Source organism: Nycticebus coucang, chromosome 7 (genome assembly GCF_027406575.1).
Source record: "Nycticebus coucang isolate mNycCou1 chromosome 7, mNycCou1.pri, whole genome shotgun sequence".
Lineage (NCBI taxonomy): Eukaryota > Metazoa > Chordata > Mammalia > Primates > Lorisidae > Nycticebus > Nycticebus coucang.
Window position 1 is genome coordinate 31,619,559 of NC_069786.1, and position 23,094 is coordinate 31,642,652.

The 23,094-nt window shown below is 39.2% G+C and overlaps 1 protein-coding gene across 1 annotated transcript in view; it reads right to left on the reverse strand.

Moving 5' to 3' along the window:
• Positions 1-14,418: 14,418 nt before the first annotated feature.
• NXPH2 (neurexophilin 2) overlaps positions 14,419-23,094 on the reverse strand; it is a 147,641-nt gene continuing 138,965 nt past the window's right edge. Inside the window, exon 2 of the mRNA XM_053597526.1 lies at positions 14,419-15,225. Coding sequence (XP_053453501.1) covers positions 14,482-15,225 — 744 coding nt within the window. The 3' untranslated portion in view covers positions 14,419-14,481. The remainder of the gene's footprint in view (positions 15,226-23,094) is intronic.

Sequence of the window (23,094 nt, forward strand, 5' to 3'; positions counted from 1 at the left end):
CCTGCTAAGACAGTAGTCAGAGGACTAGGAAAAAAACCCACCCTGGTGTTCAGAGGTCACCCGGGAACCAGAGTTACTGCACATGTGGACCCCCACTGAGTCTCTCTGAGAGCCTATGGGTGGGGGTTTGTAAACAGAAATGTAGATTTAAGCTAATGACACAATAATTAGTCTTAAGGCTGCCCTGGTCATGTTTAAGACCCTGTTGTACTTGTTGTTAGGCTAGAAAGTCTTCTACATCCTTTCGTAGTGGGCATGCTAAGTTCTGATTGGCAGATTGGTAGGATAGGCCCTCCATCAGGTGTGAGTAATCATTTGGAACAAAATTAAGGTGGGCAGCACCAACATGGAGGTCAGCTGCTGCCCAACCTATATGTTCTTCTCAGGAGAGCTGTTCCTAGCTAACTACCTAACAATGGCATCCACTGGGTCATAGTATGAGAGTGGTCAGCTTCCAAGTCTCTTACATGTAAAACACAGTTCTGAGTACCTTCTGTATTTCAGACAGTCTTAAGTGGTAAGGTTATATTGATACTTATATACTGAATACTAATAATCTCAATCTTAATAGATATTGTCCTCAACTAATTCACTGTCCAGCATAAGAGACACAAGTGGACAAATGACTGCAATGTATCATATTAAGTGGGATGCCAGAGATATGATGAAAACAGAACCCAGAGAACCTGGCAGAGATGTGAGGAAATGCTTTCAAGTCAAGCTCATGAGCTTTGGATGGGAAGCTGGCATTGGCCAGGCTGAGTTAACAACAGAAACAAAGGCACACAGTGAACAAAAACTTGGAGACTTGGAAGGGAGGCTTGTGTCAGCTGACAGTTATACACCAAAGGTCAGCCTGTACAGTCTTTCCGGAGGACAGTTTACATTTCAATAATCTTGGCCTTTGACCCATTAACTCTGTTTTTATAGCTTTATGCTAAGACAATAGTCAGAGGAATAGAAAACAAAATGTATGCACAAAACTATTTGTCTCGGTATTATTTATAATAGTAAAATACTGAAAATAACTTCTTTGCCTAAAACACTGCACTGTACTGAGGGAAAAGACTTTAAATGTAGTGTTTTAACACATGATTAAATAAAATGGGACATGCTGACATGTTGTTATTCTCATACACAGTTGGTTGCTTTCCCCGTATCCACGTCTCTGCTCCTTCACCAGAGTAGCCTGATCTTCCATTTCTGAGATGTAGTCCTGCATCTCTGGTAAGTCCTGCATATCTGGTTAACCCTGCATCCCTGGTGAGTTCTGCATCTCTGGTGAACCCTGAATTTCTGGTGAGTCCTGCATCTCTGGTGAACCCTGCATCTCTAGTGAGTCCTATATCTCTGATGAGTCCTGCACCTCTGGTGAATGCTGTATCTCTGGTGAACCCTGCATCCCTGTTGAGTCCTGCATCTCTGGTGAACCCTGCATCTCTGGTGAACCCTGCATCCCTGGTGATTCCTGCATTTCTGGTGAGTCCTGCATCTCTGGTGAACCCTGCATCTCTGGTGAACCCTGCACCCTGGTGATTACTGCATTTCTGATGAGTCCTGCATCTCTGGTGAATGCTGTATCTCTGGTGAATCCTGCATCTCTGGTGAACCCTGAATCCCTGGTGAACCCAGCATCTCTGCTGAACCCTGCATCTCTGGTGAGTTTTGCATCTCTGGCGAGTCCTGCATCTCTGGTGAATGCTGCATCCCTGGTGATTACTGCATTTCTGATGAGTCCTGCATCTCTGGTGAATCCTGCATCTCTGGTGAACCCTGAATCCCTGGTGAACCCAGCATCTCTGCTGAACCCTGCATCTGTGGTGAATCCTGTATCTCTGGTGAGTCCTGCATCTCTGATGAGTCCTGCATCTCTGGTGAACCCTGCATCTCTGGTTAACTCTGAATTTCTGCTTGGGAAAGGAGTCACAGAGTCTGGGAAGAATAGACCCCACCTCCCCAATCCCCCTAGCCACAAGCCCTAGAATGGGCTCTGATGGTTTTAAGACCAACAGCTCACCCACTTCTCCACTAGGGAGGGCACCTCACCTCACTGGGGTCATAAAAATGAAACCAAGAGCTTCTGGCTCATGACTCAGAGAGGTCTTCTCTGGATTCCTTTCTGAAGGGAGTGGCACATAGGTACCAAGTCTGAAACTAAAAGGCTACATTTATTGCTATAAATAATGAAGGGAGCCTGAGAATTAAGCCAAGCCATGGGAAGGGCAGAAGTGACAGAATTTCAGAGAAAGGGAGATAGATTCTGGGGAAAAAAAAAACACTATTTTTGGAACTTTCTATCATATTAATTAAGAGATTTCTCTAATGGTTTAAGCCAGTCTGATTTGGAATTTTGGTTACTGACATATGAAAACTCTTCCCTGATGCATTTAAGTGACAACAGCAGTAAATAACAGTAAAAGAAACTGGAAACACATAGTTAATTCCCTACTGTCATATACAATTTATTCCTCAAAATGTTTTCAAAATTCAAATAAGAGTGGAGGTGACAAATGAACTGAAGTGGGAAGATTTAATGCAAGTTGAAGAAGGCAGTGCAGAGGATAGGGAGTCAAGGACAATCAGGGTGGCTGAAGGGGTGTGAACAAGGGAAGCGCAGGGCCAAGTGAGCCTGGGAAAGTTGGGAGGGTCAGATCAGGCAGCTGTTGTCTTTTAAGTCAATTAAGGACAGGTGTCTTCAATCTAAGAGCAGTGGCAAGTCAGTAAAGGTTGGGAGACCCAATAGTGAGAGAGTAATGAGAGAGGACCTGATTTACATTTCGAAAGAGAAAGATTACTCTGGCTGTAGAGTAGAGAACAAATTCAAGGAACAGGTCAGGAAGGAATGAGGTAGACATGCAGGCCTATGTTCTTGTACAAAGGGGCAGGAGACAATTGGATCACACATGGTGAGCAGTGAGGGGGCGGTGTGGGTGACTGGAGAGTAACATCAATGAGACTGCCTGATGGATGGGATATGGGCTGCAGGTCTTGTCGCCATTGAGTGAGCAGAGCATAAAAGCCACTGGTTAGGAATGGCACAGCAGAGAAATCTTTTCTATCAGCACGATTATATCATAATGCTTCCATAGTAGTCACAGACAGCTTACCTCTAGAGTTATTTTACATGAAAAATTTTTTACATGAAATAAATAACACTTTTATTTGCTTAAGTCATTGTGAGTTTTCTATTAGGTGCAGCTGATAAGATGTTCTCTGTCTGTAGTTAACTGTGGAGACCATACTTTTGTAACAGAGGGAATGTCCCCACCAAAAATGGCAAAAAAGTTTTCTGTCTCTTAAGCTTCCCTACTGTTTGGAAACTGAAACCTGAGTTCCTGCCTTGGGCAGGGGTCATGGGGGCAGAGGAACCTCTTTGTTTTTTGTGGTACAGGAGATTGGTAGCTAAACTGGCTTGAAGCCTAGTGCTGCTGGTCCTGCTGGGCCTCCCAGGTGGGCAGAGGTCATGGCAGAGACAGGACTATTAGAATCATTAAGGTAAACTACAATAGCCTAGGACTCAGGATCCTCCCTTTAAAAGATCTGTTTCTGCTTATGTACAGGAAATTTGGACTTTGAGATGGTAAGTCCTCCATTTTTCTTCGTTGCCTGCAAAGTAATAAATAAACTTCCTTTCCTTCTCTTCAACCACTTGTCCCATTCTTCTGATGTGGTTTCCTGAATAAGCGTTGAGCTTTCGGTAACACTTTGGTTATTGATCTGGAAGGAGACTTTAGACTTAAAGGGCATGAACATTTCATTATTGAGTGTTGCCTAAGACTTTCCCTTTTTATCATTTCCTGTGGTTTGTCTTGTTATTTAAAAAAATTGAGTTATCAAATTTAACGGTAGTTGTATGGCTTGTGCCTTAGTGTCATATTTGGAAAGACCTTTAACAGTACATGATTACTCACTTCTGTTTTCCTTAAAAACTTGGTTTCATTTTTTATTAATAAACTAGCATGGCATATCCACTATTTACCCCTCCCATACTCTTGACAGATGTTGCTAATTGATTGTCCCACTCATCCTTACCAGGCATCCACATAAACTACAAGTCTATTCCTATAAGCTGCCTTAATTGCTTTCTTAGACAATAGAAACAGAGAAATAAAATAATCTACTCTTACCTTTAAACAGTATTAGTGAAGTACCACTGAGTGCAGACAAGTAGCTATTAATATTTAACATACTAAGAAAGGAGGAAACTGTTTTTTTGCAGTTTTTGTCTGGGGCCGGGCTTGAACCCACCACCTTCGGTATATGGGGCCTGCGCCCTACTCCTTTGAACCACAGGCACTGCCCAGGAAACATTTTTTTTTCTTTTAGTTGTGTAGCTTCAAGTTTAAAGAGAAAGTACAATCCAAACGATGATAACCCCCAAATGACAAAATCACTGGTCTACAAAAGCAACCAATAACAATTATGTAGCCAGACACATATTTGTGCTTTCTTTTGGCCTCTTTAGCTCCACAATATAGGGTAGCATTGGGTACTCTAAGTGTTTGTGAAAGATATATGCCTGAGGTGTTCAGAACCATTTAACTGAAGGGCTTAAGGAGGATATGAGTTTCTCTGTAAAATAACTCAGACACAGGAGGCAATTATTCATGACTTGGAAACAATAAGTACAGATCTCTGGGAAGCAAAATATTCTTCAGCAGCATTTGAGGAACTAAAGGTAAGAGGAACATCAGTAGTAGATTCTGGAAATAAATTATCAAGATGACATTGGGGAGGGATACAGATTTTCCTTTGACTTTTAACTTGGCCCATTCTCTTCATTCTACCTGTTGTAATCTACCTGTCTCCTGTAGGACTTCCTCTTGCTCCCTGATTAGAATGGCAAATGAAGGTACAATGGCACATGAAATTTGAAAGAAATAATTTTTGAAAATACATATTCCATAGGTGCCTTCAGGGCTTGCTTTATATTATTGAGTCCTAAAAGGAAATGCTAGGACAACCTCTAAAAGCTTCTTTCTAGTCTGCCACTTTGCTACTAACCGAAGATGAGTGGCTTGCTGCTCTGATGTTATCGATGGTGATACCGCAGCATAAAGTAGGAAGAAATAAATGGGACTGGGCTTCATTGGTTTAACCTCAAAAAGAATCATGGAGCTAAGAAGAGAGGTTGTGGGAGGGGATCAATAGTTGACAAATGAAAAGAGTCTCAGTCAGTTGGAAAGGGCATTTATTTTCCTGTTACGTAGCAGAATAAATCACTTGTAGAATCCAAAAACTCCGGATTGTCTTTTGCAAAATAACACTCTCTGCTTTTTCTTTACCTAAAATCTTTGTGCCTTAGAATCAGCAGAAAGTTTTTTCTTCATCATATCATTGGGAAGGTAGGGATCTAACTACCCAGATTGGTGCTGAAAGAGATGCAAACCTATCATCATCATCATTGTCCTGATCAAGTACTTGATGTAACATACAAAATGCATGGAGCAGTGCTAGGTCCTCTGCAGTCTGTTTAGTGAAACATGATCCTTCTTCTCACTCCCTCCCCAGCATAGAAGTATATAGCTCACTCCCTTCTTCAACTTGCATTAAATCTTCCCACTTCAGTTCATTTGTCACCTCCACTCTTATTTGACTTTAGAAAATATTTGAGGAATAAATTGTATATGACAGTAGGAAATTAGCTATGTGTTTCCAATTTCTTTTACTGCTATTTACTGCTGTTGTCACTTAAATGCATCAGGGAAGAGTTTTCATATGTCAGTAACCAAACCAAATGCATCAGTTAAGAGTTTTCATATGTCAGTAATATGACAGAAAGTTCCAAAAATAGTGGGTTTTTTTTTTCTTTTTTTCTGGAATCCAGCTCCCTTTCTCTGAAACTGGTCTTTACATTGATTTGTTTCTCTTACTAGTTCTTTAGGTAAGTCAAATTTGTCTTTCACAATAGAAGGAGTCTTGGTTTGCTACATGTGAAATAGATCAGCTTGAACTATTTTTTTGTTTCTTCTCCATTTCTTCTTCTTCCCCTAGTCTCTGTCCATTTTCCACTACCTTGGTTAGTGGCTAGCACCTGCCACTGTCTTGCTCTATGGTCTGGGCTGCCGAGCCCTGTGGACTCCTTCTCTTGGGCCCTCATGTTGGTTAACCTCTGGTTGGGCTTGGCCATGGGAGGCACCATCATATATGAAAGCAAGAGGACAAAGAGGTCTGGCCATGTCCTTCTTTTCTCTGCTTTTATTTCAGCAGTGGCTGCATTTGCCTGGACCACAACTCCTGCTAAGCAGTGCAGCTCTTTTTTCACTACTCCAGCTTTAACCAGCTCTCAGAATTCTATTTCCCTCTTTTACCTTTGATCTAAGGATGGGAATGGCTTCCACCTGTTGGATATCTATGGCATCATCGCTGTACTTTTCAGCTATTACTGTGGCAACAAACACTAAAAATGTTTAGAATTCTGCTGTATTCTAGCTTAAAACAATAGATATTGGTATTTTTCTCGTGAAACAAGAGAGCTATGGGTTTCAGGTCCCACATGTCTTCTCATTTTGAACATGACGCTGAAGAATATGATGTTTTCATGACATGGTGCAGAAGCTCTCTCTCTGCCAAGAGAGAACCCAACCCAAACTGCGCAATTACATGTGAAGCTTCGACTTGAACAGGACAAATGTCAAGTCTACTCATGACACATGGCCAAACCAACTAACTTGGTCAAGCCCTGAGTCAAATAAGTGGGGACACATACTTACCCCACAGGATAATGAGACCATCTGCGTGACTCCTGGGTGTTACCTGCTAGGACTCTGACGAATACAGTTATTTATAGGGAAAAAAGTCTGTAAAGTGGAAAACTTATTACAATGATGTCTTGCTGAACTCAAAGGTGGATATTGCTGCCAGTCATTAGGAATGAGCCAGAAGGAGAGGTCTGAGTACTTCCAGGACATGCCTTTTGTCACCTCTGTTCCTTTCCATTTGCTAGCTTCTCTTACTTCCATACTGGAAAACCTCGTGGCCAACAACACTCAAGTATAATATTCCAAGATAAACTGTCCTAACTCTAAATTCTCAGAGAAGGCTTCTGAGGGGCCCAGTTGAGTAAAGTGTTCACTCCAGTGTGATAGACAGAGAACAATGGGTAAGGTCACTCTGTGCAAAGTGGCTGCTAAGACCCAGAGATGCAACTACATCAGTCATACAGAAGCAAAGTTCACAGAAAAGGCAAGACCATTCTCTCCCACCATACATACACATCACTTTTTGTCATGGGTTTCCCTTTAATGATCATTTCTATTGTTAAATAACATTTACTAATTAAGTAAAATTAGTGTTGTTTGTTACACTTTTTTGTTTAGTGCAATATTTATTTTCTACCTAAAAGAAATCTAGGCTTGCTTATATGACATTTCTTGTTTATTTAATTAATTAATTAACTTATATTTTTTAGAGACAAAGTCTCACTAAGTTGTTCAGGCTGAATTTTAACTCCTGGGTTGAAGCAATCTTCTCACCTCAGGACCTCAGTAGTTGGGATTATAAGCACATGCCACCTTGTTTTTTAAATCTTTAATTTTTTTCTATGCAAGACATTTTGTTTAAATTTTTGATTTATCCCAAATACAGTTAGAAAGAAAACATCTTAAGTAGACATCTTTCTGAGAATATGTGAGAAGTCCAATTACCTATTACTATACTTATGGCTTTGAGCCAGAAATTTTGGGGTTTGTTTGAAGAAAAACAATAAAGTCTTATTATTTAGACTGGACTTGGTATGTCTACACTGGATAAAATTATTGGTAGCAAAAAAAATAATAGAAGAAGTGTTCTTTAAAATTCTTATCATCCTTTACTGTTCATAATCTATGTGGTATTTACTCAATGTCACAACACTATGAGGCAGATATTATAACTGCATTTTGCAGATAAGTAAACTGAAGCTCAGAGAAGTCGAGCAACTGGCTTTAACACTGCTGTTAAATGACAGAATCAAACATAAATCCAGGTTGGACTTACTCCAAAGTCTATGTTTACACGTAAAGTATCTAAGACGGTGGTGACCAGAGTGGGCATCAATAAACATTAGTTTCTTTTCCCTGTCAAGGTCTTTGACGTCTCTAATGCTATAATTTACATGATTCTTTCATAAAGTGAGTGCAGCGGGATTATAATAATGATAGGCTCCATTTGCTACAATGGATGCCCACAGGGGCTCTGAGAACGAGTTGGCTTCCAAGATTCTATTTGGAGTGGTTCTGAGCTTAATCCTCTTAAGGAGGATTTGTAATTTCTGTTTTGACCAACCAATTTCTGCAAAATTATTTTATATTTCCGGGACAAGAATAATTTTAGCTAACCTCCAACATGTCATAGGGTAAATAACAAAAGAGAAGGTAGAAGGCATTCTATTACTCACATAACCCAGGGGATATTCCATTTGTACCTTCACATCCAGCCATGCACTATTTCCCACTTGTTTTTCTAAGGAATTTTTTTTTTATTTTCTTGTTTCCTTTTTATTACAGTTAAAAGTTTTATATATCAGATAGAATGGTGTATTTATTACATTGTCATACTACACATGATTGCAACTCCATAAAAATTATATGTATACACATGCATATGCATATATACACTCATCTATATGTATGGATAAAAATGAGAAGGAAAACGTAGAATAACTATACTTAATTTGCTGCCAATGGGATTATGGGTAGTATTTTTAATTAAACTTTTCTTTGTTTAACACCTAAAAGATTAAATTCAAAAAGCAGAGAATAATGAATGAATGCACCATATTGCTTCAGCTAACCAGAATGCACATAAAATGTGTCATCCTTAAGAACTATAAGAAATATTTTCGATCATCTAAAATACTTAAAAAATCAAGCTAAGTTATCTCTGCCAGGATATACAAGAAATGAATACTCTAATTGGTCCCTAAAGAAGGACACAAGTATCTACAGAAAAGGTGTATGTGTGTGTGTGTGTGTGTGTGTGTGTGTGGCGGTGGGGGGGTCTTCTGCTGTATATCATGTTGGCACATTTGAATTAGAAATCTGTGTGAATGCATTACCAACAAAAAGTAAAGACAGAAAAAAATTATGATCTTCTCCCTTGTCTTACTAAATAAAATAGTGTAAGAATAATTATTAAGTCTTTTTTATCTATTAAGAATACTCTACCTCTATTTTATATGCACCATTTGTAAAACAATTATTTGAAAGTAAATAACTTCCTATGAAATTTAACACCATGTATATATTGCCTAAAGGCAACAGCTTTATCTGGGTATTGTGGAACATTCAAAAAAGTACAAAATGTGATCTCTGGTTTTGGGGAACCTACTTTTTTTGGGTCAGAGTACACATGAAGCTGTATAAATAATAAAGCAAGCTTAAGCTCGGAGTTGTCCATATGAAATGATTACTGCAATTCCTAGCACAGACTTAAAGAAACAATTCAAACTGACAAAGATCAGAGTGTGCCAGAGAAGATTGCCTGAAATATTTGTCTTAGGTTATGCTTAGTTGCAGTAACAAATCCCTCCTAATAATTCAATGACTTAAAGAATAATGTATTATCTCTTATATGCAGAGCAGTCCAGGGTGGATTTGGGGTTTGCTGAGTGACTCTCTTCCATGACCAAAAAGCACTCGAACAGTGTGTTCCTCGGGGCTCCCATCCCAGCTGGTGGAAGGAAACAGAGAGGAGAGAGGCATGTAAGTGCTTATGTGGTGTTCACGCTTCCATGTGCACATGCCTTCTTTGCACTCTCTATTAACTGCAGCTCAGTGAGGCCACACGCCACTATGTGAGAGGCAGGGGCCTGCACACTAGTTGGCCAGTCACATACCTGACCCTTCCATTGCAATGGGAGAAATGAAATGCATTTTGGTGGATAGCTGAGAGTCTCTACCACAGATTCAGAGCATTAATGAATGATTTGGAAGATTAAAGATAGGAAAGAATGACTCTACTGAGGCAGGAAGAACAGTAAGTATAACTGGGCAATTAAATCTCATCAGGCCTCTGTTTCTTAAGCTGATGAACAAAATTCATTGTTTTTTTTCCTTTTTTTGAGACAGAGTCTTACTATGTCATCCTTGGTAGAGTGCTGTGGCATCACAGCTCACATCAACCTCAAACTCTTGGGCTTAAGCAATTCTCTTGCCTCAGCCTCCCAAGTAGCTGGGACCACAGGTGCCCACCACAACACTTGGCTATTTTTTTTTGTTGCAGTTGTCATTGTTTAGCAGGCCTGGGTTCAAACCTGGCAGCCCTGGTGTATGTGGCTGGTGCCCTAACCACTGAGCATAGGTGCCGAGCCTCAGGTGATTTCTTAAATTTTTTCTGTCATTTAAATCTTGGTGGTTCTGGAAGCTAATGTTCAACAGGTATTGTGTTCAGCTAAAGCAAGGTGTTCACATAGGAAATGGGGCAAGATAACTTATATTATGCAGATAGAGTAAGTCTTGAATAATCACTGGATTCCACTAGAGATTTTAAAAAAAGGAAATGGCAAATATTGACCAAGTGTCCACCTGTGGTTGTTAATTTTATGTGTCAACTGAATAAGGAATGCATAGCTGGTAAGACATCATTTCAGGGTGTGTTTGTGAGGGTGCTTCTTAAAGAGATTAACATTTGAATAGTCCAGGAAGATACACCCTCACCAAAATGGCATATCCTGTCCATGGAGGGCCTGGATAGAACACAAAGGCTAAAGAATGGCAAATGCACTTTCTCAATTCCTCTTTCTGAGCTGCAACATCCATGTTCTCCTGCCCTTGGATATCAGAGCTCCCATTTCTCAGGCCTTTGGACTTGGACTAAATTACACCAACTCTCCCAGTTGATATGCTTGCAGATAGCATATCATGGGATTTCTTAGTCTCCATAATAGTGGGAGCTAATTCCCATAATAAATCTTTATATATATATATGATATGTATATCATATTGGCTCTTTTCTGGAGAACTCTGACTAACATAGTATTACATACTGGACAATCTACCAGACACTGTGAAGGATGCAAAGAATTTAGCTCATTCTCTTAGAGAATAGATTATGTGGTACAGATACTCCTTAACTATGATGCTCCTTAACTCCTGTGTCCTGATAAACCCATTATAAATTCAAAATAGCATAAAGTGAAATGCATTTAATATACTCAACCCACTGATCATTATTAACTCAGCCTAGCCTACGTTAAACATGCTCAGAACACATAAATTAGCATATAGTTGGACAAAATCGTCTAAAACAAAGCCTATTATTTTATAATAGAATGTTGAATATCTCATGTAATTTATTGCATACTGTATTGAGAGTGGAACAGAATGGTTGTTTAGGTACTCGAAGTATAATTAATACGAAGTGTGTATCGCTTTCATACCATCATGAAATGGAGAAAACATTAAATCAAACCACTAAAGTAGGAGACTGCATTTATGGAACAGCTGAGTTGGGTGAAGAGAAGAAAAGATTAAAAATCAAGCAGAATGAGATATGTTGTCAGAGTTCCAGATTTCCAAATATGGGGCAAGAGATTAGGGTGAATATTAAATTATTTCTGAAATTTTAATGATACTTTTCTAAAGGAAAAAGAAATCTTTTATGGGAGCTTGTTCTCCTGCGATTTATCTTTTGCAATTGGCAATATTAAATTGTCATTGATAGAAAGTTCTGATTAATTAACTTTGGGTTAAGTAGGGTTTTATTACAAGTAAAAATGCATGAGTTCAACCTTTATTTTATAGACCAGTTAATTGATTTATGATTCTTTAAGAAGTAAAATCAGACTTGTAGGAAATCAAATTATTCCACACAATTTCATAGTTTCTATGAAAATATATTCTCAGGTGCTATAATCATTTGGAAATTTTTGCCAAATGTGGTGGTCTATTTCAAGTAATTCTTAGCCAGTCATATTTTTAATGTATTCTAGGACTTTTTGGATAAATATTGGCTTATACTGACTTTATTTTCCTATAGTTTTAATTTTTTAAGTTTTGTGTTCATAGATAAATTAGTATCCTAGGTATTTTGGAGGAAGAGAATTTCCACATTTTCCATTTTAGTTGTGGCATCTGGTAATTATTTTTGTTGTCTAAAATACCTGCTTCAATTTAGCTTTCTTATGTAACACAAGATCTGGGACCAGGAGTTGGGAGAAATGCATTTTGGTTGGGTTTACCACTTACTGCTTGGCAAGTCCTCTTGTCCTCCACCCTCATGAGGACTTCAGTTTGTCAAATGAGGGAATAGAAAATACAATGTAGGTTGCATTATTTTTGAAATACTACTGTTCTATAAGTTAATATTGGACTGGTCACTTTTCTTTATTTGATTATAAATCTGCCTGTGTAATTCTAAATTTTAAAAAGTTCTCTTGTTTTAATTTTTGAACAATTTGTGTTTTGAGTGCAATATTAACTTACATGGATGTCCTTCGCCTCAATGACAGTACTTAAAGGCAAAAACGGTTTTGTGGAAAAGTGCATATGTGCTTATTTAAGTGAGGTCTGATTTATACTGTGCCACATCCCATAACTGACAATTATATAGGATTTGGAATGAAAGTATGACTTGGAAATATATATGGCATATGTTCTACTCCAATTTTAAAAGTGCCTATGTAAAACTTAGACAAAAATTCTATAAACTCTACTAAAATCTAAGAGTTGTACAAATCAATGTACAGTTTTTTCTTTGCATAGAAGTTATGTTCAGATATCTCAACTTTTGAACAGCAGATAATTTTAAATCACCTTTCATGATGTAATAATGGTAACAATAATCACAATGGCAGCTCACATTTATAGAGTTCTTACTGAATGCCAGGTTGTGTATCAAGTGCTTTATGTGAATTACCCTTGTACTCTACAGTCTCCTTAGTCAAGCTGCCCTATTTAATATGTAGGCGAGGAAACCTTAATACTAAATTGGTATTAAACACACTAATCACACATACACAAAACAAATGCTTGTGAAGAAAAGAATCAAGGAAAACAGAACATTAAAAAAATAACTACCCTGAAGTCATGTGACAGATCTAGCAAATTCTTTTTATTTACATAGAAATGTGTACGCATACTTTCTCTGTACACAGATAATTCTAAGTATATATACATATATGGTTCCCACATATTTTACAATAAATAATGTTTTACTCTTGTTTCTAGATGAACATAAAAAGATGTCTCAAAATATTACTCACCAACCACAAAGTTACAAAAGCACTCGATGACCTCAGAGAAAACACTTCAAGCCTGTTCTACCACACACTAAGCCTAGGACAATTTTACAGAAGACAAAATTGAACATTGTGCAGGTATTATCAGCAAAAGGAAAGCAACAGAGATATAAGATAGAGAATAGAGCTCTTGGCTTTTGAAGTGTGTTAAGTGTGGTAAGAGTGTGTTTGTAGCTGAGGACTTAGCTTCCTTTAGTTCTCAATTTAATGTTTTACTTTCATTGATATTTTACAGATAAGACAGGGAAAGAAAAGAGTGACCATTCCATAAGTGTCCCGAGTTCCAGAAGCCTTTTTCCTGGCAACCCCAGACCCTGTTCTGTGCTAATTCAATGATTATCCAGTTCCACCATACAGGATTGCTGTGTCCCCGTCAGAGAAAATGAGAAGGGCCTGATAGAGATTTCTTATAATCTCACAGCATCAAATTTGGCAAGAGACTAAAAACATTCATTATTGTTGAAATGACTTATACCTAGATTTGTTTTGCCAATTCACCAGTATTATGACTCAGATGAGAATTATAAAGATGGTGAAGAACACAGAGCTAAGCGCGTGAACTACATTCCATTCAACACTAGCTCAGATGACAATGTACTCGGTTCCACAGTGACGCTGAAACTTCACATACAGTTTTAAAGCAAATTTCACCCTTTCATCTCTCATATCAATAGCAGCACAGATATGAGGGAAAAGATAGTAATAAAAAAAGAATCCGATGTCAGAAACTATTTGTCTTTCTGATACAATTGTTTCAGATACAATTGTTTGAGTTCCTTTACTGGATCTGCTAAAAAAAAAAAAAAAAAAAGGTTATCTTCCAGAACATATTGCAGAGGCAGGCTCCTTTCAAGAACAATGTTTATTACATGCATATTCCAGTTCCTTCTCATCACATGTGGCTACCACCGATGTTTCTTCAAAAGAAACAATATTTCTAGAACTTAGCTATCACACATGAAAATGATGGTTTCATAAATAGTTTGACTCTTTAAAGGTATTTATGATCAAAACAAACACATTTCACATTTAAAGATGTTTCTTATCCTTTTTTTGTTTGTTTTTGTAAATTTGAAAACCTGATAAGGAACTACAATTCATTGCCAGAAACAAAAGGGATCCTGCAGCGTGAAGAGCTGGGCTTGTTTCTTGGTCATTCTAATTACATATGTGCGCGCGCGCGCGCGCGCGTGTGTGTGTGTGTGTGTGTGTGTGTGTGTGTGTGTGTATACCCGTCCCTTGTTTCTATCACTGTGGAAAGATCAGCCAGAAGACAAGTACGGGGTCTCACTATGGTAGTTGTAGTCAGGACAGACCTTTTGCACAAGTTTATAGTCGACACTGTAAAAGGCAATGTAAATGCAAATGACCTTGAAGGGCTTGGAGCACAACCAAGACACGTGGCTCTGAGTCTGCTCCTGGTAGCAGATCTTGGATGGGTCAAAGTTGCACAGGGCGGTCTTCTTTGCCCGATCTGTTTTTTCATACTCAATGCGACAATTGAAAGATTTGGATTCCTTTGTCTCCAAGGTAGACTGGGGGGAAACTTCAAATTCTACTACCTTAGAGGGGGGTACCAAGCTCACCGAAACATTGCCCAGACCTGTTGAATTATGTCGGAAATAAACACTGAAGGTTCCATTTCCATGGTCGACAATTTTCCCTGTGATGAGGAGGTTGAGTTTGACAGTCTTAATGTTGGAATGAAAGTCACCCCATCCAAACATTTTCTTAAATTTTCCTGTTTTTACAATTGGCCGCCGTTTAGTTCTTGCCAGTGGCTCCTGAAGCTCTGTGATGTTGGCCAGCCAATCCCAAAAGTTTTCCATGCTGTCTGCATATGCCATGGGACCCGGCTTGGGCACTGGAGACTGTTTCACAAATAGGCGCAGAGGACTGATGATCCTGGAGTGCATTGTGTTGCCCACCAGTGTCCCTTGTGCATCTTTGTCATCCCAATCCAGTCCCTCTGTTGAATGCACCACTTCTTTACTGTCACAAAATAGCTGTTTGGAAAGAAGAAAGAAATAAACTTGAGGTTAACCTTTGAGTGTGCACAGACACTGCAGTCCATGCACAAGGAAGAAATTCATTCAATATTATTGAGATTCTTGCTAAACAGCATTTCACAAGCACACACATACAGGTGAGCTCAGCAGTGTAACAAGATGAGCATTTAATTTAAACGATGTAAAACTGTGAGTATAAAAATTAAACTGGTGAGGTTAAGAACACAGTATTCTATCTTAATGGTCTGATGTGTTTTTTGTCCCTGTTTCTTAATCTTCCCAATTCTATTTTTTCAGATTGAGAAAAGTAGCATATTTTGGATTTTCATTTGATAAAACCATTCAATTTGTTAAAGTTTTTACTTCCAAGTAGAATACAACTCTAGAATGCTGAATATTTCTGCCAAGAATCCAGAAACTACTTTACTATCATACTAGTAACTCTCTTAAGTGTATTCAGAAATATTAACAGTATTATTAGATTCAAAAGCATATAACATACAATTTCATAATTTTTAATATAATTCCATCCTAAACTCTGTAACAAAGAAGGCATTAGTACTGGGAAGTTCTACAAGAAGTTATAGTTGAAAAAATATAAGTAAAAATTTAGTTGTCTTTATAGAAATAGAAATAATGCAGAAAAGTATATTTTAAATTAATAAGCTATATATGATTTAATAAATTACATTACAACTGAATTGTATCCTAAAAGATAGAAATGCTAAGAAAGTAGTTATCTGCATGTGCTTTGTGGGTTCCACAGTATTTTGTTTCAAATTGAAGCCCCTGAAACATACGACTTTGTGCATTTTTGCATTTGATTTTCCTTTTTATTCTTTTTGTAGTACAAGAGTTCCCATGATTTGTAAAAATCATTTAGTTAAGTAAACATGGATGTTGACGAACAGAATAGTTATATGTAAAACCATTGCCTAGAGATGAATATTTATAAAGTCTGGAAAACAGAGGTTTCTAGTGGAATGCAGATAGCCTCTTATCTCTAATGGTACAAACCACTATTGTAATGATAAACTGTCAGCATGATGGAAAGGATGAGGAGATAATTGAGACTATGTTTATGTGCCGTTTCACCACCAGTTCAAACTTTGCAAAGCACTTGGTAAAACCTGTCTCAGATTATTCTAAAAATTATTGCTTTTAATCCAATTTTGAAAAAGAGAAAGATATAACCTATATTATAAATATTGCACCCAACCCTATGGTATAGTTTTATAACATGAAATCATCTTCTGCATGTTCATAAAAGTTCATTTGTTTATTTATTTGACAGAGTCTCACTCTGTCACCCTGGGTAGAGGGCCATGGCCCACAGCTCACAGCAACCTCAAACTCCTGGGTTTCGGCAATCCTCTTGACTCAGCCTCCCGTGTAACTGGGGCTACAGTGTCCTGACATAATGCCCAGATAGTCTTTCTATTTTTAGTAGAGACAGAGTCTTGATCTTGCCCAGGCTGGTCTCAAACTCTTGAGCTCAGGTGATCTACTCGCCTCGGCCTCCTAAAGTGCTAGGGCTACAGGCATGAGCCATGCGCCTGGTGTTCATAAATGTTTAGAAGTTTAAGGCCTAACAGAGCTTCGTGTAAAGTGTTTTCACCTACATCTAGTTCTGAGATCACTTACAGCAGGACTCCAAGGACTCAAAATGAAATTATTGGTAGTTGTTTTTTTTTTTTTTTTCTTTTTGGTTGTTGTTGTTTTTGCCCAGGGTGTTGTGTGTGTGGTTAAGTAATATACTTCTTTCTTGGATTAATTTCCTAAAGGCTTTTCTTCCTCATTTCTGGAGTTTTTAATAATTATTTTTTTTTCACTTAAATTATTGAGGCTAGTAGAAGAGCAAATTCATATGATGCACATTCTTACTTTTTTGAGAACTTAAATCCACCTCTCCTTAAAGTCTTAAACAAGCTGAATTGATATTTATTTCTCTCTCCTGGTGTTCAAGGGCACATATTCACCAGGGTGAGAGGGATCATTACTCTGTATTTATGGCTTAAAATATTTCTGATACTGTAATTCCAGTATAGTACCTTAATTATAAGGTACACAAACTTGATTCTAATCAGTTGGTCATAGCCCATAGAGTTCAGTACTCTATATCCACTTCTGACTTCAGTCTCCTGAGAATGGAGGCAGCGTGGTCCAAGGGACGTATCCTGGACTCTCTCCAGAGAAAGGGCCAAGGACACAGCAGAAAAGAAGCCTCTTGCTGACCAAGGTATGTTCCTCTTCTCTGGGATCATGATTCTTGCTGCACAAAGTCTATTACTATTTTTCACCTATTTCCTGTATTTCATGAGACTTGCCTTGTTGGGTCAAGGCTGACAGATATACCTACCATTTGCTGAGCATCTGGTGTACAAGAAATGCTCTTTTCCTAATCTATTTGTCTGATCCTGTACTGCTCACTCCCCCTTCCTTTCTTTTGTGGGTTACATCCCTTCTAACTTTTTCCCCTTGAAACTTTTTTTTTTTAAATCTTGATTCTTACTTTTATATATCATGCTACCAATAAATTCTTTATTAGCAGAAATATTAATAAAATATATTTGCTATTCAAAAACATTTTTTAACCAACACTTGTGTTTGTTTTATATCATTTTCCTGAATTTTTCTCTAACTTCATAATTTTTCCTAATTTAGTGCTTTGCCCAAAAAGTGTATCCTCACTCTTTCATTATAAAAACCTATAAACATTGAACTCGTCATTCAACAATAAATAAGTTTGCAGGGCAGCACCTGTGGCTCAGTGAGTAGGGCGCTGGCCCCATATACCGAGGGTGGAGGGTTCGAACCTGGCCCTGGCCAAACTGCAACAAAAAAATAGCCAGGCATTGTGGCGGGCACCTGTAGTCCCAGATACTCAGGAGGCTGAGGTAGAAGATATGGCATCACAGCTCTCAGCAACCTTCAGCTCTTGGGCCTACGTGATTCTTCTATCAAGGGTGACAAAGTGAGACTGTCTCAAAAAAAAACAAAAATTAGTTTGCAATCATGAGAATTGTTAGCTGAGCTTGGTCTGTTTCAGATACATGACAGACACTGACACCTTATGAGGTTCTTCTCTTCTGTCTGTGTCTTCTACTGGGGTAGTTCTGAGATTGTTCAATAATAATAAATAGCTATTTACTGAGACTTCTTAAAGATCTGAAGATTTTCTTGGTATTAATTTATGTTGTAACAGAACTTGACCCACATATATGTGATTCACCTAAGAAATATAAGTGTAAAAAAACTAAGCTTATTAAACATATAAATTGGTTGTGAATTATCTGCTTTTACAAATGTCCTTTAAATCATCAGAAAATATTGAGTTGTCAAAAATTTATTATAACATTCTACTCTGCAGGTCCAAACCTGACCAAGGAACCCTTGATTTAACGATTGGTCTATATAAAAGTAATAAAATTTAGCTAATAGTACAGATCTATAATGTTTTTTTCTTCCAGTGACAATACTTACTGGCAGTATCTTAGATTAAAAAGTACATATATACAAGGTCAAGTAATTAAGTTAATGAACTTATCTTAGAAAAAGTGCTGCACACCTCATTGCTGAATATCACTACATGATATTGAAGTACTGATATGAAGAACTCCCTCTGGGAAGCTATGCACTAATACCACATTATATAAATGTTATTACAGAATATATATGAAAGTATATACAGGGTTTCCATAAAGTTCATGTGCAATTTAAAATAGTTTTAAAATTTTAAATTGCACATGAACTTTATGGAAATCCTGTATATTTTATATTTTAAAGATATTATCACTTTTGTGACAACATTGACCAAGTGGGGACACTGTGTACAACTTCATGGCTGATTTTAACAGATGCTGATTTCCAAATCTAAGCCCATATCTCAAAAAGCTACCAGATAATGACGTACTGGTGGAAGAATGTAATTAGAAGGGTAAACCTATTTCTCTGTACTTTCATAAGCTGACTATTGCACCTCCTCGCTCAATTTTCTCTTCCTTTGGTATAACTTGTTCAGCCTTCCTCTTGTTATACATCTTCTCTTTACAACATCACTGCTAAGAGGGTACCCTCTCCTGTTCCAGGTGTACATAGATGATTGCATGACCTAAGTTGCTAAGGCTCACGCTACCTTCAGAAGAAGGAAGGTTGGAGTGCTGATGAGCCATACCCTGCCCCTCTCCTACCCCACTTATCCATATATTCTCAGTAGGGAACCAACATGATATGGTGGGAAGTATATAGCATTTGGTCACTCCTTGTGTAAGGAAATAACCTGAGCCTCAGTTTTCTCACCTACATCTCCTTTGCTGGTTGACTATGAGGATGAACTAAAGAATAAATGGAAATTACTGAGCCTAATCCTTGGCATTTAGTGACTGACTGCCATTCCATGCTCCAGTGGATAAACTTGTACCTTCTACTCAAGAGGCATCTCTGAAACAATGATTTTCAACTGGTGTGCTACAAAAGGATCTTAGGTGTGCCATGAAAAATTTTAAAGATCATAAATTAAATTATTTTCAAAAGAAGTTCAAAGCACAGTATTTTTAAAAAAAAAAATTGGGGGGGGCGGAGACAAGATGGTTGACTGAAGCCAGCTTTCCACAGAGGCTCCCATCCAGAAGGAACATTAAAGGACAGAAATTTAGCAAGTAACCTGGTGGATTTGAGCTGCACCAAGAGAGAAGTTGAAGAACGCACATCAACCCTGCTGAGGTGAGCTGTGACCCCAAGGATACAAAGAAAAGGTACAAAATCCATCACCAAGCGGACGGGAGTCCCCTCCCCCTTGAGAACGGTTCGGAGTGCCCCACAAACAAATGAGCAGAGTTCAAAGGTCCTCTCACTACACTCCACGGGAGAGACCCTCTGAAAACTGGACATAACTCCACTCCTAGGGTGCCATGGTGTTCTCCTGCTAGGCATAAAACTGTATAAACTGTATATATTCTCTACCTGCAACTCTGAGCTCCCAGCACTCCCCTCCACTCTCACTCTGAGGTCTGGAGGCCTGTCCCCCAGGAGTCCAGATTCTTGGGTGATTTCTCAAGGGGTTTGGACAGGGCCTAAACTGCAGCTGGTCAGTGCTGACTCTGGGGCATGGGAGTGAGGATAGGACAGTTGGCTGAAAGGGAACCACACCGGAGCGGCAGTGCCTCGAGGCGCAGAGCAGCAGCCATCTTTTAGCAACAATAGGGCTCACTCCCAGATATTCCGAAGCCACACCCCCGTCTTCCTGGCCAACCAGAGGAGGCTGGGCATCTACTCAGGTGGCAACCACCAAGGAACAGATCTGTGATGGAAATGCAGGCCCCGTGAGTAAAGGGTTTGCTTGAGGCAGTACCGGCCTGGGTGCAGGGTGGGGACTAGAAACACACGCACAGAGCCGGGAAGTTCCCAGGGCACGACTGACCCAGAGGACTGCTTCACTGAGCCTAAGACGCACCCGGCCCTCAGGGGATTGTCAGCCAATAGACAAAGGAAGACAGGAGGCTAAAACTGACAGGTAACTGAATAAAATCTGTAGGAGCAAAGACAGGTCCTCAGGAGCAGGCTCTGGGAACTCAAAACAGCTTATCTTCTGTGGGGAAATTTAGCAGGGACAGAAACAAATTCCCGCAAAGTTATTCTGTTCTGTTCTGTTCTGTCAGTAACATTAATTAGAGGCGGGGCTGGAACTGAGTAAACATCCCCCAGCTCCATCAAGCACCCGAGGTTGTCAGGCCTCACCTCCCCCTGCTAGATAGAGGCAGAGAGCAGCGGCCTGGCTGAGCAGAAATAGATTTCCTTTTGATTCAGGCCAATGCAAACCCCTGGAGTATCTATTCACTACAGGCAACTGGGTCAAAGCCCTGTGGGTATGACAGAGGTGCAAGGTGGGGAAGGAGGTATCAACCTTCCCAGACTAATCTATTTACTGGGTGGGTCCTCCACAGAGCACTGGAGCAAGCTGTATCAGAGTAGTCACCAGACCCCTGTGATCCAGTTGCCAGAGACCTTTCAAACTCTCCCACCTGAAATAGGTGCTGACTGAGACGATTGATTTGGATCTTTTGAACTGAGCCAATCGCCTGAGGACTATTCAGGTGGTGCCCTGGGTGTGTGGTTGTAGGAAGGTTTGATTTTCCTTTTCCAATTGTTGCCTGTGGAGGGCTGGTTGACTTAATTGCTTGTATTTCTCCACAGCTGAGACTTCAACCCAGAGTAACTGTTTCACTAGGGTCAGACAGAGACCAGCTAAAAACAAGACAGAACCACTTAGCCCCACCACACCAAACATGTCCCCAGTTTCTCAGGCCATATCACTGTATGGGTCCTTGACAAAGCTCCAGGGGAAAAATCAAACAGTGTAAAACAATCATGGGGTAGAATCAGCGGAAAAACTCTGGTAACATAAATAACCAGAATAGATCAACCCCCTCAAGGAAAGATATGGCAGATGTAACTGAAGATCCCATTCATAAATAGCTGTCTGAGATGACAAAATTCAAATTCAGAATTTGGATTGCAAACAAGATTAATAAAGTGGAGGAAAATTTGGAATTAGAAATTCAAGCAGCAATTCAAAAGTCGAAATTAGAAATTCGAGGAGAAATTCAAAAGTTGTCTCAAGAATTTAACTAATTTAAAAACAAAACCACCAAAGATTTTGATGCACTGAAGCAAGAATTTGCAGCCCTCAAAGATATGAAAAATACAGTAGAATCCCTCAGTAACAGAGTGGAGCAAGCAGAAGAAAGGATTTCTGACATTGAAGACAAAGCCTTTGAACTCTCCCAAACTCTCAAAGAGAAAGAGAAATGGAGAGCAAAAATGGATCATTCCCTCAGAGAGCTCTGGGATAATTCAAAGAAGGTTAATATCGGCCTCATTGGAATCTGTGAAAGTGATGAAGTGGCCTCGCTAGGCACAGAGGCCCTTCTCCATGAAATTGTGAAAGAGAATTTTCCACACATGCCAAGAGATTCTGAAATTCAGATAGCAGACAGTTTCAGAACTCCTGCATGACTCAATCCGAATAAGACATCCCCCAGGCATATCATAATTAACTTCACTAAAGTTAATATGAAGGAGAAAATTCTGAAAGCAGCCAGACATAAGAAATCCATTACCGGGCGGCGCCTGTGGCTCAGTGAGTAGGGCGCCGGCCCCATATGCCGAGGGTGGCGGGTTCAAACCCAGCCCCGGCCAAACTGCAACAACAAAAAAAAATAGCCGGGCGTTGTGGCGGGCGCCTGTAGTCCCAGCTGCTCGGGAGGCTGAGGCAAGAGAATCGCGTAAGCCCAGGAGTTAGAGGTTGCTGTGAGCCGTGTGACGCCACGGCTCTCTGCCGGAGGGCGGTACAGTGAGACTCTGTCTCTACAAAAAAAAAGAAAAAAAAAAAAAAAAAAAAGAAATCCATTACCTACAAAGGGAAAAATATTAGAATGACTGCAGATCTCTCTGCTGAAACTTTTCAAGCCAGAAGAGAGTGGTCATCGACTTTTAATCTCCTAAAGCAAAATAACTTTCAACCCTGGATCCTGTATCCAGGTAAACTGAGTTTCATTTATTATGCAGAAATTAAATACTTTAATGACATTCTTATGTTGAAGAAATTTTCCATGACCAAACCAGCTCTTCAGGATATTCTCAGACCTATCCTCCATAATGATCAGCCCAATCCCCTACCACAAAAGAAAACTCACTTAGAAACTTTTGATCCAACTCCAACTTCCACAGTGGTGAAAGGATTAAAAATGTCTCCTGGACTTCCAAAAAATTTGATACCCAAAATTTTACCAGACTTATCAATATTCTCCACAAATGTGAATGGCTTAAACTGTCATCTAAAGAGGCAAAGGTTTGCTGACTGGATAC